At 32.6% G+C, this 18,400-nt stretch overlaps 1 protein-coding gene across 1 annotated transcript; it reads left to right on the top strand.

The window, feature by feature from the left end:
* Nucleotides 1–14,907: 14,907 nt before the first annotated feature.
* Nucleotides 14,908–18,314, top strand: LOC130809333 (probable inactive purple acid phosphatase 2). Its single transcript, XM_057675059.1, has 2 exons — nt 14,908–15,741; nt 16,666–18,314. Exons 1-2 carry the CDS (start codon nt 15,052–15,054, stop codon nt 17,947–17,949), a joined length of 1,974 nt encoding a protein of 657 aa, XP_057531042.1. The 5' UTR covers nt 14,908–15,051; the 3' UTR covers nt 17,950–18,314.
* The last annotated feature ends 86 nt before the right edge of the window (nt 18,315–18,400 follow it).

The following is an 18,400-nucleotide window of genomic DNA, read 5'->3' as shown; positions in this document are numbered from 1 at the left end:
AGCTAGATTTAGAGATTGTCCCTTGTTTCTTTGACTTCCAAGATATTGGGGAATTACCTAAGAGCATAATGTATCCAGTGATTGATCTCCTGGAGTCAATATAAGATCCCCAATCACTATCACAGAAACCTTGTAGAGTGATCTTATTGGACCCATATAGCTTAATCCCTTGCCCACATGTATTATAAACATAGGATAAAGTGTATTATAAAGCTTTCCAATGTGAAGTCCTTGGTGTTTGCATGAACTGACTCAGTGTCTATACTGCATAGGCCAAATCTGGTCTGGTGTTTGTTAAATAGTTCAATTTACCCACTAAGCTCCTATAAGTTGTTGGGTTGTCAAGTAAAAAACCTTCTTGAGCAAAAATTTTTAAATTCATTGGTAGAGGTGTTAAGGTCTTTTTTGTTCTATTGAAATCAGTATCTTTTAGAAGTTCCTTAGTGAACTTGTTTTGAGATAAATCAACACCATCTAGCAGGTAGTTGACTTCTATACCTAAGAAGGAATGTAGCCTACCTAAGTCTTTTATACTAAAAGAATTATGTAGGTATGATTTTGTTTCTTCCATCTCTTTATCATCATTCCCAGTTAATATATAATGTCATCCACATATATGGCTATGATAGTTATTTTGTGTTCTTGTTTCTAAATGAACAAAGAATAATCATTCTTTGATAGGGAATACCCATGATCAGTTAGCTTTTGGGTTAGTTTGGCAAACCATTGCTTGGAAGCCTGTTTTAGACCATATATTGATTTTCTTAGTTTGTAAACCATGTCCTTAGCTTTGGTGTATCGTGGTGGTGGTTGCATGTAAACTTCTTCTTTGAGCTCTCCATATAGGAAAGCATTGTTTACATCAAGTTGCCATAAAGGCCAATTTTTGTTTGATGCAACTGCAATCAAGCATCTAATGGTGGCCATTTTTACCACAGGGGAGAAAGCTTCTTCATAATATGTTCTAAACTTTTGGTTGTACCCTTTTGCAACCAACCTTGCTTTATACCTTTCAAGGGTTCCATCTAATTTATACTTGACTTTGAAGACCCATTTAAACCATATAGCTTTCTTTCCAATGGGTGAGGTAACTAGTTTCCAAGTTTCATTTTCTTCTAAAGCTTTAATCTCTTTGTTCATAGCATCTTGCCATGATGGATCTTTTGTGGCTTCCTTATAGTTTTTAGGCTCATGATGGAGGTTATGTTTGTGATGTTATGAGTAAGATTCTCTCGAGTCTTTAGACTCTACAATACCACACCAGTGTTTGCTAGTGCTACAATGATAGTCTACTAGGTGTGCAGGTGGTCTACTAATCCTTTGAGATCTTCTTGTATTATTTGTATCAGGTGCAATGTTATGATCAATGTTGCATTCTAATTCTTCTTCTGATGTTTCTGCTGGACTAAATGTTGTGTTAACATCTTCCATAGGCTCATAAACTCCATGGGTAAAATCCATGTCTGGAATATTTGAATAGGGATACATTTCATACTGTTGACTATGTTCATCAATATTGTTGTGACTGTGAACATTAGTGTTGTCAGTAGGTAAAAAAAAATTACTTTAAATGTTATGCCTTAGGTAGAAATTTGTGTCTATCTTTTTTGAGAGAGCTTGCATAACACAAACACCCAATGACCTTTTGGTGATCATAATTTGGCTTTATACAATAGAATTTTTCAAAAGGGTGTTTCCTCATTTATAGCTGCCAATGGCATTCTATTGATTAAGTGCACAGGACATTGCACCCTATCTCCCCAAAATTACATGGGAAGATTAGATTGAAACAGAAGTGATCTTGCTGTTTCTAATATATGTCTTTGTTTTCTTCCACAACCCCATTTTAGTGTATCTATACAACTTGATTGTTATTGAATACCTTTGTTTAGGTAGAAAAGCCGAGCTTCACCTTTGGTTAACTCAGGTGCATTATCAGTCCTAACACATTTAACTTTTAGTACTAGCTGTCTTTCAACATGTGCCACAAATTGAGAAATTTTTTTAGTAAACTCTGCTTTTTTATTAATGAGAAATATCCAACAAATTATGCTAAAGTCATCTACAATTGTTATGAACATTGTACAATTCAACTTAATAGCATATCTAAAAGGTCCCCAGACATCAATGTGAAGCATCTCTAAAGGGCATTTAGTTTTGATGCATAACTTAGGATATCTAGCCCTGGTTTGTTTTGCCATAGGACAGATTGTACAGATCATTGAATCTTTTATTAGCCTTTCATTCAAATCAGGTAGAACAATCTTCATTTTCTGAATGGGTAGATGCCCCATCCTTAAGTGCCATAATTTGGCTTTATTGACACCTTGATTTGTAGAAATTTTTGCTTGTAGGCTTCTTGAAATAGAAGACACTACTTGCTTGCTTACTGTTTTATCTGCAACAGTCTTAATATCCCTTGTTTTTTCTTCCAACACATATAGGCCATCTTTTTCTTTACCAAGAGGCCAAGGCCTCTTCATCAAGGTTTCCTGCATGAGACACTCTTTAGGGGTGAAAATGATTTTGCAATTCATGTTAGAGATGAGTTTCTTTACAGACAACAAATTATACTTGAACTGTGGAACAAACAGGACATTATGCAACATAATTCCATTTTGTAAAAGGACATCACCTACATGTTTTATTGTTACCTTACTTCCATGACTACATGATTGTTAGATTTCATTAAGGAACAACTTTTAAATTTACTCAAATCATGACACATATGGTCTGATGCCCCACTATCAATCACCCAAGAATTAAGATCTAATACAGAAACGTAGTAGGTACCTGTCATTTGACTTGTGTTGGCATGTGTTGTAGTTTCCTTTTGTTCTTTCTTATTGAGCATATCAAGAATCTGTTGATATTGCACCTGTGTGAATTGTGCATTAATCAATCCCTTCCTTTCTTCTAGTGTGCTGACTGAATTTGCATTGCTAATTCTGTTTTGCTCCCTTTTCCATGTATTTGCTTTATGATTTGTAGGGTAGCCTATGATTTTCCAACACTTATCTTTAGTGTGTCCATTGATTTTACAATGTTCACAGTAAAGAAATTGTTTCTCAGACTTATAGTTGTCAGCACCTCCATTCTTGAAACCACTTCTTTCAAATTTACGTTTCTCTGCCCTACAAGCTAGAGATTCATTCAAATCCTTCCCACTGCTACTAAGTTGTAGATGTGTTTCTTCTTGAAGCAGGATTCTATATGCTTGTGCTAAGGTTGGCAATTCAATCATCATAAGTATATTAATGCTAACCTACTTGTACTTCTTATCAAGTTTCATCAAGAAATTGATTACTTTGATGTTTTACTGCATCTTAGAACATTTCTTTGCAATCTCACATGTGCAAGAAACTGCAGTAGGACAAGTGCAAGATGGGACAGGATTCAACTCATCAAATTCATCCCACAAGGTTATAATCTTTGTGAAAAAATCTGAAATACTCATGTCAGGAGTATGCGCTAGAGCATTTAACTCTTCTTGGAGGGAAAACATCTGGGCATTTGAGCTTTGACTGTATCTTTCTCTCAATTCATCCCATATAGCCTTTGAAGTCTTGTAAGACAAAACACTATTGGCTATTGAATCTTCCAAAACAACAATTATCCATCTCATTACAACATGATCTACTCTAATCCATACTTTAGATGATGAACTACTTGTTGGTCTAGGTAAAGATCCATCAACAAAATCCATTTTGTTCTTTCCAGATAAGGCAATTTTCATAACCCTTTTTCAATTGGCAAATCCTCTCCCTGAGAAGACTATATTCACCAATTTTTGACTACTAGTAGAAGGGTGCAAGAAATACATTGATGAAGGATTCATAGTAGGGTCTACACTTTGGTTGTTTTGATTAACCATGTTGTTGAGCAGATTTTAGTATAGGAGATGGAGGAGAAAAGATCGAAAGGATCACTGATTCTTTAAAGAAATCAAAAATGCTATGATACCATGTTAAAAACTATGGAACAAACAAGAATGAAACAGAACAGAAAGAAGTCAATCATGATTACTTCATTCAATTGAATCAAAATATACATAGGAGGGTTACAAATATATATAGCTGATATAACAAACCACCTATACTGTTATAAATAATTCTAGTTTGTTATAAATGACTCCCTACTGCTTACAAAGGTAGAGTAAAGAATATATGTACAATCAGCATATACACTAAGCTATATATCAAGAAATAACAATCTAATAGCTGACTTCAGATGACTTAAGCCATGAACCAGTAGTCTTCAGGAGGGTATAACATCAGAAACTTGATATTTGAACCAACAGCAATTGATGTGTGAGAGAAGAACACAATCAACAACCTTTTCCATCCTTGTGAGCAGCATACTTCATACACCTATTAGTAACAGTTTGTTTGATGTAGACACACGGATAAGTTACTACTACTTTCTTCCAAAAGAAGAGATTAGAAAGGGCAATGGATCTTAGACACGGTTCGGATCCGTGGACTCAAATTCATTTTGGCGGATCTAGATCCTATATTTTAGAATCCTTTGGATTCTTATCCATACAAAATTAACGAATTCGGATTCAGGTCTCAAAAAAAATAGTTGGATTCAAATCCGATCGGTTACCATTTCTAGAAGAGATTACATAATCTCGCTTATTGACACCACTTGGATCTAAATAAGAAAGGAGATTGCTTCACCAACGTAAATTGATGAGTGGCTTACATTGAAGCTTCAAAGTTATACAAATTGTCGGGCCAAGTGCCCGGGTTTTATTCCTTCATCCTCATCACCCCAATATGCATAATGACAAAATTACGCTAGAGAAATCACACACTATGCAGTATGAATCTTTTCCAAACTCTTGCTAATAATCATTGCACGAGGACTTGAAGTGATGATTAGGATAAATGCAATAGTTTTATTTTGTTTGGTGTCATGAAAAAGTAATTACAAATATTCTTTGTTAATCTCTTGCCCTTATTCTATGTATATACACATCTTAAGGAACTAACTCAACTAAAAAGATGGTTAAAGTCTAATAGACCAAAATATATTATATACTCTAACACACCCCCTCACACGAGAAGCCCTTTGAAGATGCAGTACACACCCTATTATACTTAGCATTAAACATTCTACTTGAAATGAGTGATGGTGAGATTTGAACTCAAAATCTCTTGTAAAGTTGGTTTCTAATACCATATCAAGGAATCAACTCAACCAAAAGCTGAAGCTAATAGCTAACACCCTAGGTATTCGAATTGATATAATAGACTTGCGCAACACAAACAAGAATAGAAAAGGTATAATCTATTTACAAGTCCAAAAACGATTCATTACTAATAGTAGGATTTATTTCTCAAGTTTATAAAGTGATAAGAGTATTACTTTGTTCTTTTTCTTATAGTTGGAACAACGACTCACAAATAGACAACAATAAGCACTTTAGGGGTATGTTACCTACTCTAACGAATTAAGCATATCATCCAAATAATACAAATAAGTTGACACTAGACTTCTAATTGTAGGACTTTCACCTTCAGTTTGCTCAGTCAACCATAATCTCTCTACTAATCAATCGACAGACTAGTGGAATGTTGAATTAGCCACTAAAGTATGTTATATATATGGTCATAAAAGCAGGCCAATATTTCCGTTGGAAAATTTTCCAATTTTCTGTTGGAAAATTTTTAAATTTTCTGTTGGAAAATAATCCGTATGTGATTTTACGTTGAAGAATTTGAGATGAATTGACTAATAAATATATTTGATGGGCTACTTCTTATAATACCAATTAATTTTAGGATGGAACCTCATGAGGTTTATGTGCAATTAATTCTCTTCTTACGTGGGTCTTATTGTGTACAACTCCAAGCTCAATATTTAACATGGTATCAGAGTCGACGGTTTCCGATCAACTGAAAAAAATTGCTCTTCCATAAAAACAATTTGTGGGTTTGAAAAGAATAATGTTTCCGCCGAATAAAAAAAATGGGCTCACATGTGAGAGGAAGTATTGGAAAATAACCCACATGTGATCTCACATCAAAGAATTAGAGAGATGTTGACTAACATATATACTTAATGAGCTACTCCTCTTAATACCAATTGGTTTTAGAATAGAACCTCAACGAATTTATGTACAATACAGATTTTGTTGTGTGCGAGCTCGTTAACAAATGTATCATTATGGCAATAACTCTTAATTTCTCATTACATTTTAAGTGGTTGATTACGCACACAAATTATATTCTATATTATGTTGTGGTAAGAGTTCAATGACTCAACAATCTTAACCACTTATTGTCCGATCCTATGCAAAACAAGCTAAGATTATAATTTCTTCAAGAATTAAGGTGCAAATTATAAACCATAGGCCATTAGAAACTGAAGGTATTATAAAAGTATTCTTTTGTGCCTAAAATTTATGAGATATTGTTGAATACCACTTTTAAAATGTTATGGACTTTGAGGTTTTGACAAAGTAAAGATTTATTACTTGAAAAAAGAAAACAAATAATTCTTAAAGGCATTATTAGACCCTCTCCAAACAGATCGTAATTAGAATCTGATCGGGTATAACTATAATCTTTTTAAGTTACCAAATGTACTACTTCAATGTTGATCTTTTAATCTTATGTTATATAATTAAAAATTAATTATTAAAAATTAATATGACGAAAAATACAATAAAATAAATTAACATCACTATAAATAACTAATGAGATGGCGACTAAGGTTGCCAACTAAACAAAATGAGTCGTTGAAATTGACGACTAAATCACTACCTGAGCATACGCCAAAAGAAGCAAATTCGTGACTCAAATTCCTTGTCCCTACCTAGTCGCCAGTTCACGACCAAAGCCAAGTCCCGAACTGGTCGCCAGTTGGTGATCAAAAAATGGGCGGCAATTAGGGGACTAGGTGGTGACCAAAAGCTATTCTCTAATTCTAAAATTGAATTTCTGGAGCAATATAGAGACTAATATGCAGCAATTAGCTTTTTGCATTTACTCCTATTAACTTAATACTAGGGTATTTACCGTTTTATGCACGTGATTATAGATCTATTTTGCAAAAAAAATGTAATATTAATTTAGACTTTTGTTGTCAAATTAATACAAATATTATTTTGAACAATTATATCAATAAAATTTTAACATAATCAAAAAAATATCAATAACTATAATACAAAATATCTTAAATTTTTATTTTTTCATCTTTAGTATAATTAAATTTAGAAGATAAAGAGTTTTGTTTTCTAGCATATGATACAAAGAAAGCTGAATTAAATTGATGAAGACTAAGAGTTTCAATATAAATAATTTTAATTGATATTTAAGAGTTTCAATAATAAAAAAAAAAAGACATATAAAAATGAAAATTAAATAAATTTGAGCAGCAAAATTTCTTAGTATTTCTCTTTCTCATGGTAAATTTGTTTATTTTCTTAATTTGTTTTTATGTAACTTAATATTATTAATTTGATTTTTGGTTATGTTATTTGTTTATTTTTATGTAATTTGTTGGTTATATGTTTAAAAGTATATGGGTTTTTTTTTTATTTTTTAGTTTATCATGCATGTAAAATTTTGTCTATTATCTCCGTTTTTATTTAATTTATTTGTGCTTTGTTCTTTTCTTAATGTTGATTCTTTTTGTTTTGTTAGTTGAATGTGATAGTTTTTTTTTTTTGTTTCAATGCTATTATTTTCGTTTGTTTTTGTTTTCTTTTTTTTATGTTTTGTTTATTAATTTATTTTATTTTGTGGTGGTAAGTATTTCTTTTGTTTTTTTAATTGGTTTTCTTATTGTTTAGTTATATACTTCTATTTTTTGAAATATGTTATTTTTTGTCCATTATTTTAGTTTTGTATTTCGTTTTAATCCTTTTTTTTCGTTTTTTTCAAATGAGTTTTTTTTGCTGTTTTTTTATTTTTTATTTTGGTTTTTATTACTATTTTTTCGTTTTTTTTACATATAATAATTTATAACTTTTATTGTTATTTCCATTTTTATTGTTTGTATAGTTTAATTATGTAGTATATATTAAAATTATATAATTATTATTATATTTATAACTATAAAAAATAAAATCGTATATTACTCTTAATATAAAAATTATAGTATTAAGAATAATATACGATTTTCTTTTTAATTTTAGGGACTAGTTGGTGACTAGATTTTGGTCGCCAATTATCAACATATGGCAACTTATTGGGGACACTATTTTCTAGTCGCGAATGGCGACCTGTTAGGCACCATCATTATTTGGTCACTAGTGGCGAATTGTTGGCAACTCATTTATTTTTACCGACTGTTTAGCAAGCGACTTGGGTGTTTTGTCCCTATTTAGTCGCCAACTCTCTTTTCCTTATCAATAAGCAACTCATATCTTAGTCGCCAACTAATTATTTTTTAATCTTATGTTATATAATTAAAAAATTATTATTAAAAATTATTATGATGAAATATACAATAAAATAAATTAACATGATCTCTTTTGACTATAAATTTTCTGTTCTTGCAACAAAACACATAATAAAATTAAACAGCAAATACTAATTAATACACAATTGGTGCATGTAAAAAACTTTAAAAAGTAGACTTCAAGTCTTCAACTGAACTGCTATAAAATTTACTGAATATTTCGTCTTAAATTTTAAAAAAACTTTTGAAATTAGTGATGCCAAAACCTTCCTTTTTAAGGTGCGAATCCCCATTCTCAAATTAGCTCTACCACATCCAATCACATGCCACCCAAGAAGAGTCTTGTAGCGCTCTCTTTTACAATATACTTGTTATATTTTTATAGTAATAATCCCTCCATTTTTTTTATCTTTCACTTTGAGTTTTTCACACATATTAGTTTTTTTTGATCTTTCACTTTGGATTTTTCACACATATTAAGGAAGATAGAATTTTTGGGTTATAGTGGGTATTATTTTAATTAAATAGTAGTGTGAAGTAATGATTGTATTGAAAGTATGAGGTTATAGTGGGTATTATTTTAATTAAATAGTAGTGTGAAATAATAATAATAATGAAAGTATGAGAGAGAAAATAATTATAAATAAAAGAAAAGGGATACATTAAAAGAAAATGGGGGTTTTAAGGGGTAAAAATGAGATAAAAATTTTCTAAAAATAGAAAGTATTCTAAAGTGGAAGAACTTTTGAAACTACTCGTTATAGTAATGTGGAAGATAAAAAAAAACGAAAGGAGTACTATTTATTTTAATGTTGTTTTAATAATTTTCACTCGTATATAAGAAATAATATAGTCATATATGATTTTGTTTTATTGTTCTTGTTACCTAGTTTTTAAATATGTAATTTTCATAATTTTTCGCTTAGCCAAAAGAAAGATATTTAATACTTTTTCAGTTTAAATTTTTCAAGATGGATGATAGTTAGAGAAATATAATACTTCTTCAGTTTCATTATACTTGTTATGTTTGAATTTTTACCTAATTCAATATATTAATTTGATCATTTATATATTGAATTATATAGATCTAAAAGTTAATACTTCATTAGGAAAGTACACAATTAGACGATTCAAACATAATCACACTTGAATATATTTTTTTCTTACACATTAATCACAATGTATAAAATAAGCTTAAACAATAAATAACATTATAATTATAATATAATACAAAATTTCATAACAAAAACTAGGATATAATTTGAAGATTGTTATTTTAGTTTGAAAATATTCACCAACCTCTTAGCTCCATTCTACTAAAATATGGAAAATTTTAAATGTAGCATGACATAAAAGTACAAATGGGGATCATACAATCGCATCATCCTCATTAGTAACAAGATTTGATAGTAATAACAGAATTAAAAAGAGGGTGTACATGAAAAGTGGGCCCCAAAAAAAGGAACTTTACATGATAAAAATAAATGTCAACACTCAACAATGGGCTCCTCATGAAGAAGAAAATTAAAAGTAAGTAAAAAGACAAGATTGTCCTTTTATTCACAAGATCCTAACTATTCCACTTCAAAAACTTATACTACTTCTGCATTACTGTCCCACCTTTGCCTCCAAAATTAATGGAACCCTCATGAGATTCTCCTCATTCTTCTTCTTCATACATTAAAACTTCAAATATATTACAAATATTTTATTATTTATACTTTCTCCGTTCCTAAAATACGTGTTACTGATGGTGATATATTTAGTAGAGAAATATCACTATTAGTAGCAAGTATAATGAAATAGAGAAAATATTATATAGGTAAAACTAATTAAAAATAATAAATCGAGAATTTATGTAGCATACAGTCTAAAGGGCTGGTAACTGCAGGTTCCACCGATTAAAATAAAAAAAAGAAAATGCCATTTCCATTATTGTTTCTGAATTTGGTGCATATGATTAGTTTACAGAAACAAGCTTGGAAATGGGTCAATTCAATAAGAAACTTCCAAAAGATTTAAAAAAAAAAAAAAAAAGAGTAATTTGGGTTGAATATCTTGCATGATCTTGAAAATGAGCTTGATTGATATTAATTCAATTCAGCCATAAGAATGCATTACGTGACACACTTTAATTCGCCGCCCATTAATTGAACTAATTACTTATAAAACTTACAAAGAAAAAGAAATTAATGAAACGGTGTCGTATTCAGTTGTGAAGAGGGTTAGGACCACTTGGAACGAGGCGCTTTTCGACGCCGTAACGCGGGTCAATCTCAGAGGAAGACGATGAAGGAGGAGGAGGAGGAGGAAAGATGAGGAATTGACGGAATTGGGTGTTGCATATTGAAGGAGGGTATTTTGAGGGGAAAGAATGGCAGTAACGGTGACGGAAAGGTGGAGATAATGACGGCGGTGGCGGCGGAGGAAGTGATTGGGTTGTTCTTGAAGAGGGTTCAAGAAACAGAGTATTTGAATTTGATGATGAAAAAACAAGAGGAAGAGAGAAAAGGAAGGTGAATAAGGTAAGGAAAAAGAGAGAAAGAAGATGAATAAAGATCATGCTTCTCTTCTTCTTCATGATGATCAAGAAAAATTTGTTATTATGTTTAATTTGTTGTTTTTGAGAAATAAAAAGAGATGGAAATGGAGAGTTGTTTGTTGTTGTCAGTTGTCACGGATTGGACTTTGTTTGTGTTTATGCTTTATATATTGACGAGAGGAGGAGATAAATGGGGATTCTGATTTCTAAATTGTATTACTTGTATAGTATTTCCCTTTATATTTAATTTAATATTTTCTATGTTGCATTATGACTGTTACGCTTTGACATTTTATGTAATTTGATGTGTCATTTCAATTATTTGTATACATCTAGAAATTATTTAAATTTAGTATTATAAATGTATATGATTAGACAATTCAACTAAGATTTCACTTGACAATATTTTTTCTTATATATTAGTTGCGATATATAAATAAGCTTAAAAGATAAATAACTTAGTATTTGAGAATGGAGAAAATAATTAGATATATTTTTGTCTTATATGGTATTTATAATTCTATATACTTGGACTCCTAGTATTATTTCACCTTTGAGGTTTAATTTAGATTTCTTTCGGTTTTTAAAAATTTAACTATTATAATTCTAAATTCAACAAAATAAATTAAATAAAATTATTACTAAAATTGAGGCCGTGAGTGACAACTCATTCTAAATTTTTTACATGTTATATTCACACTAAAGGGGTGTTTGGTATGAACTTTTTAATACTAAATAAGGGATTCAATTACCATTACTCCACATATTTGTTTGATATGATATTAGGTTAACCCAATCCCTTTCTTGAGGGTAATAGTTACCCTTACTTTGTTACTATCCATTTATGTCAAGTAATAAATTCCCTTTCTATAATCAATTAAGTGTTTCCCTTATATATTCATACCAAACAATATATAACTACAACCCATATCTTTACTCTTACTCCTCTTTATCATTTTCCTTTCCATTACATTTTATATTCCCATACAAAACACCCCTAAAAGTGAATGAGAAACTCTTAAGCGTAATATTAGATGTTTTAAACATCAAAAGTATGTATTATTTAGAATTGAAGTAACTGCTATAAGAAATCATATGTTGGTGCATAATTTACACATTATATTCATGCAAAAAGTGAATGTGATGTAACAGAACCTTTAAAAGCAAGCGTAGGTATTTTAACCATTTGAAATATGTGTTTTAAAAAATAAAGTAGGTGCTATAACAAATCGATATGATTTAATAAAAGTCAAGTTTTTTTGTTCATCCTTTTCATCTTGTAGCCATTTTATGGTTATAATAAACATTGTTCATTCATCCTAGGCGTGAAGAGAAACCCTTTAAGTTATCATTTAATGCAAGTCTCAACTTTCTTTTCCTCTCCTCGTCGGAAAAATATTTAAGTAGCTCTTTCTCTCTCTGTCACTGTATGCTTGTCATCAATGTCGAATTCTATACTGTCGTGCATATCTTTTAAACAGAGTCATTTTGAAATTCCATTGAAAAAAGTGAAATTAAAGATTTATTGACAAACCCACGCTTCATTTTCATTTTGAAGAATCTATTTCAATTTTTTTTGTTTGAGGTTGGACTTATGAAAGGGTCGTCTCACTAAAAGCAGAGGCCGTCCCAAAATTTAAAAGATAGAGTTACACAATTTACTTATTTTTATACTTCCTCCATTTGAAATACTTCCTACATTAGAATTTTGACATTGTTCATCGTTCAAGCTTATTTTATACATTGCAGCTTATGTGTAAGAAAAAATATAGTCAATTAAGATTTTGTTTGAATCATCTAATCGCATACTTTCATAATGTTAAGTTTTTATACTTTTTAGATTTGTATAGTTCAATATATAGATAATCAAAATAATACATTGTATTGCGTAGGGCTGGCAAAAGCTGACCCGACCTGCCAACCTGATCTGAAACCGACCCGAAATTAGCGGGTTTGGGTTTAGATTTTTGACCCAATTAATTAAATGGGTCAACCCGACCTGATCTGTTTATTAAATGGGTTAGGTTCATGTTGAATTTTTAAACCCGAAAAAACCTGTTTAACCCATTTATTAAATGGGTCATTCAGGTCAGGTCGACCCATATTAACCCACTTGGGAGTTGGGCCTGCGATATTAACCCATTCCTCTTCGCTCTGTTCCATTCAAAATCATAAACCCTAAAATTATTTCGTGGTTTCGCCTTCCTCAGTTCCTTATTCATTCCTCTTCAGTTTTCTCTGTGCGCAGCGCCTTCCTCATTCCTCTTCTCTTAGTTCTCTGTGTGAGTGTGCGCCTTCCTCATTCCTCTTCTCTCAGTTCTCTGTGCGCCTTCCTCATTCCTCTTCTCTCAGTTCTCTGTGCGCCTTCCTCATTCCTCTTCTCTCAGTTCTCTGTGCGCCTTCCTCATTCCTCTTCTCTCAGTTCTCTGTGCGCCTTCCTCATTCCTCTTCTCTCAGTTCTCTGTGCGCCTTCCTCATTCCTCTTCTCTGTGCGCCTTCCACTTCGTCTTCGAGTGCTTCGAGTCTTCGACCTTCAGGCCTTCCTCTTCTCTGTTCTCATTCTTTTATTTTTATTGTCCGATTTTTCTGATTTTTTTTGTTCGATTTTTTCTGATTTTAATGTTCATTGCTGTTAGTCTTGATACTGCTATTTTCATTGTTCTTAATGCTCGTTTTTTTCGATTTTGTTTGTGTTCTATTCCACCAAATCCTGTTACTGCTATGTATATTGAGTTCTTTGTGTATTTTCCTTTGGAGTTTGCTTTTGTATTTCCATTTTGTTGTTCTTGGGAGTAATCATGTCAATTGATGTTGTTAAATTGATGATGAATCTGATGATGAATCAATTGATGATGTTGTTAAATCAATTGATGATGAATCTGAAATTGGGTTAAGTGATGATCCATGAAGATATCATTGCACAATGAGTCTGATTTGAGTAAAAATGTGAATAGAATATTTGGGTCAAATGGGTCAAATGATCTGAAATGTATTGGTTTAATGACCTGAAAAAAAAAAGCAGGTTAAATGGGTCATTAGCAGGTTGACCCGACCTGCCACAGATCAGGTCGGGGTTTCAATTTTTGACCCATTTAATTAAATGGGTCAGGTTCAGGTCAAGGGTCTATTGACCCATTTATATATGACCCGAACCTGAAAATGACCCAACCCGACCTGTTTGACACCCCTAGTATTGCGTAAAAAGTTAAATTAGCAAGTATAGTGAAACCAGGGGCGAAACTTAGTTGGGGCGGGTAGGGGCTTCGCCCCTCTGAGATTTTCGGTAAATTTTTTTTAATATACAATTGTCATTTTATATTTTAAAAAATTTTAGGCCAACAAATATAAGCAACATAATTAAAGGAAGAGAATGAATAACTGAAATAAAATAAAAAAATGAACCTTATAAGTAATAATGGAGTATCAAATTATGAATGAAATTATGAATGAATAACTGAAAAAACGAAAAAAAGAAGAAAGCGATTAGGAGAAATGGACAAAATCAAAAATAGCATATCATTCACAACTGAATGATAAAGGTATGTTTTATATTTTTAAGTGAATTTTCTTTTCTTTATTTTATAATTAGTTTGAATAAGTGAATACTTGAATCATTAAAAACTCATAACAACAAAACAATTAATTATGAAGATAGTTTAGTAAAATACATTTAGAAACAAATGACGAAGACATATAATGTCAATGAAATTATAGACAATTTTAAAGTGCTAAAACAACATCGAGTTTTACTTTGATTCAAAATTCACGTAATAACTTTTTATTGTATTGATTGGCTATATATTAATTCAATTAAAATTTTTTTATTAACTCCGACCTTAAAATTTTATTCAAGTTTCGCGACCGAGTGGAACAAGGAAATACGAATTATTTGTGTTAAAAAAAGTGGGAGTAAATTTAATATTAGAATATTCCTTTGTTTTCATTGCTCAATCTACACGATTCATTTGTTGATTAGCCATCACAGTCCGACAATTGACTTACGACCAAAAATCCTCATATCTAGAGATCTCAAACCTTCTAAAATTAGACCAATTCCAATTTCTGAATCAATCAATTCAAATTTCAATTACACCATGATCATCCACCCTTATCTTCTTCTTCACTTTCTTCTCTTCTTTGTTTCTTCCTCCATAGCCGCACCCACAATCACCATATCCCCAACCTTACTCACAAAATCCGGCGATACCATTAAAGTTGACTGGTCAAACATACCCAATCCATCAAAACTAGATTGGTTAGGAATTTACTCTCCACCCAATTCACCCAACCACCATTTCATTGGATATTTCTTCCTTTCTTCTTCACCCACATGGGAATCCGGATCCGGGTCTCTTTCATTTCCTTTGATCAACCTCCGTCACCCTTACCAATTTCGCATCTTCCGATGGACGGAATCCGAGGTGGACCCTACCAAGATGGATCATGACAAGAACCCATTGCCTAGGAGCAAGCATCTCTTGGTCCAATCTAAGGAGGTCACGTTTGAGAAGCTCAATGGGCCGGAGCAGGTCCATTTGTCATTTACAGATAGAGATGATGAGATGAGAGTGATGTTTATTGCTGGGGATGGTGGGAAAAGGTTTGTAAAGTATGGAGAAGATGAGAAAGAGTTAAAGAAGGTGGTTGAAACGACCGTTGAAAGGTATGAAATAGAACATATGTGTGATGCTCCTGCTAATCAGAGTGTTGGTTGGAGAGATCCTGGGTTTGTTCATCATGGAGTTATGTCTAATTTGAAGAAAGGGAAGAGATATTATTATAAGGTATACTACTACTCTATTGATTGATATTTGGGTTATTTTTTAGCTCCATTCTTATGGATTATGTCAACTTATGTAAATTTTTTTGTTTTTGCTGAACTTATTAGAGAACATGGCCTTAGCTTTACACTTTGTTTGGACCAAGGGAATTGGAGTGAAGGGAAGGGGAGGGGAGGTTTTTTTAGGTAGATGTTATTTGGATATCAATTTTGAACTGTAGGGATAAAGATCAAGTCTCTCGATTTTGTTAAAAACCAAATGTGATCTCCAAATGTGGAAAGATTTGGATGGAAAATGTATCTCTTTCTCTACCTTCCTTTTCCTCCTTAAAAATCTATTCCCTCTCCTTCCTCTCCTTTCCTTCCTAAATTTTTATCCAAACATGATGTTAAAAGTTTTATTTTGTTGGGTTGTTAGTCTTCTTGTTATAGATCAAATGATTGTTTCTTGTTAGTTTTATGTGTATGAGAAATTATTGAAGTTATGTTCTTGACCTAAAAGTTTGCTTCTTTTGGGATGGGTATTGACATTGGTTTTAATGCTATACAATGATGCTACAACAAGATCAAAGCCTTGATTTCAATAATATCGGGCTAACTACATGAACTAAAACAAATTAACACGTGATTCGACTCATGGCATATGTGATATTGTTTTACACTGATTGTCACTAACCTACCCTAAGGTCCCTAGCCTACTCTAGTGGTCTTGGAACCGGCATTGAATGTGTTCTACTTTAATGGTGATCATGTGACGAAGTTAGCTAGTGACTGATGGGGTCAACTTGATTGTAAAATGGTATTCTTTAAAGTGTTGCGTATGCTCGGTGCAATTTGTATAATATTTACAGTTTTTATTTGAACTTTGTCTTTGATACTGCAATTAGTAAATTCTTTGCTAAACTTGTATCCTGTTTGATTGTGAAAGGTTGGAAGTGATTCAGGGGGTTGGAGCCCTACCTTTAGTTTTGTCTCAAGGAATGAGGATTCTGATGAAACTATAGCTTTTATGTTCGGAGACATGGGAACTGCAACACCATATAGAACTTTTATCCGTACACAGGACGAGAGCATATCTACCGTAAAATGGATCCTCCGTGATATAGAAGCTTTAGGAAACAAGCCTGCTTTTATCTCGCATATTGGGGATATTAGCTATGCAAGAGGATATTCATGGATATGGGACAACTTTTTTAACCAGATTGAGCCTGTTGCCTCCAAGGTTGCTTATCATGTCTGCATTGGTAATCATGAGTATGATTGGCCTCTACAACCATGGAAACCAGAATGGGCAGCTTATGCTAAGGATGGAGGCGGTGAATGCGGTGTGCCCTACAGTCTAAAATTCAAAATGCCGGGTAACTCTTCATTTTTAACTGGAACCCGAGCACCAGCCACCCGGAATCTGTACTATTCATTTGATATGGGGTCTGTTCATTTTGTATATTTTTCAACCGAGACCGAATTCCTTGAAGGAAGTGTGCAGTACAATTTCTTGAAGCATGATTTGGAGAATGTCAATAGGGCCAAAACTCCATTTGTTGTTGTCCAAGGGCATAGGCCTATGTACACAACTAGTAATGAGCTAAGGGATGCTGCATTAAGAGAGAAGATGCAAACCCACTTGGAACCTCTACTCGTGAAGAACAATGTGACTCTTGCCCTGTGGGGTCATGTCCACAGATATGAAAGGTTTTGTCCGTTGAACAAATTTAGTTGTGGACAAATGGGTGAGAAGCAAGGAGGATATCCTGTTCATGTTGTGATTGGAATGGCAGGGCAGGACTGGCAGCCTATCTGGCAGCCAAGACCAGAACACACTGATATGCCGGTATTTCCACAACCTAAGCGATCACAGTATCGTGGGGGCGAGTTTGGTTATACTAGGCTTGTTGCAACAAAAGAAACGCTCACACTTTCTTATGTGGGAAACCATGATGGAGAAGTGCATGATATGGTTGAGATTCTGGCAACTGGAGAAGTCTTGAGCGGTGGTGATCTTACTAGCAGTGAAATGACCGAGCACCTTGATAAAACTGAATTTATAGGTCAAAGTGCATCACCCATATTCTTCCAGTTTGTGAAAGGAGGGAGCGTCTTGCTACTTGGTGCTTTTGTCGGTTATGTTATTGGGTTTGTTTCTCGTTCTAGAAAAGATTCTCCTACTTCTGGGAATAGTTGGCTCCCTGTTAAGACAACTGAAGATTCTTGAATTTGAATTGTATTGAAGCAAGCAGCTTACATAGGTGATTACCTTCTCTGCATTCATTATTGCAGTCATTGTTAGACTCTTGAGTATGCACGAGTCTTGAATGCTGCAGCTGGAATGTAAGCATGTTTTCTGAACTTACGTCTTATTGGCCATAGCCTATTGATACTTAGATAACTGTAAATATCATTCTATGTTAGTGTTGTTGTGTTGCATCATGAAACTTTCATGTACAATTACAGCATTTTTGATGGCAATTATTATTGTTCTTTAGAATCTATGTATGGTTGTTTTAGAGATGGTATTTTCATCTCAATATATAACAAAATTTGATGTAATTGAAAGGTTCGATTTGATAATGTACTTTATATCTGTGTCTCTGTAAGCCACAAATTCTGATTTTCAAGTGTAGTTGACTGAATGCCCACCATGTTTTAGGCATCTAGTTGGGGAT

This window comes from Amaranthus tricolor, chromosome 3 (genome assembly GCF_026212465.1).
Source record: "Amaranthus tricolor cultivar Red isolate AtriRed21 chromosome 3, ASM2621246v1, whole genome shotgun sequence".
NCBI classification, from domain to species: Eukaryota; Viridiplantae; Streptophyta; class Magnoliopsida; order Caryophyllales; family Amaranthaceae; genus Amaranthus; species Amaranthus tricolor.
This window is presented reverse-complemented; position numbering and strand designations above follow the sequence as displayed.

What these genes read in the sequence shown, in the direction of transcription:
- LOC130809333 (XM_057675059.1), top strand. Translation starts at nt 15,052, where the DNA reads ATGATCATCCACCCTTATCTTCTTCTTCACTTTCTTCTCTTCTTTGTT. An exon ending in GGAAGAGATATTATTATAAG is followed by an intron (nt 15,742 to 16,665) that starts GTATACTACTAC and finishes TGATTGTGAAAG; the next exon opens with GTTGGAAGTGATTCAGGGGG.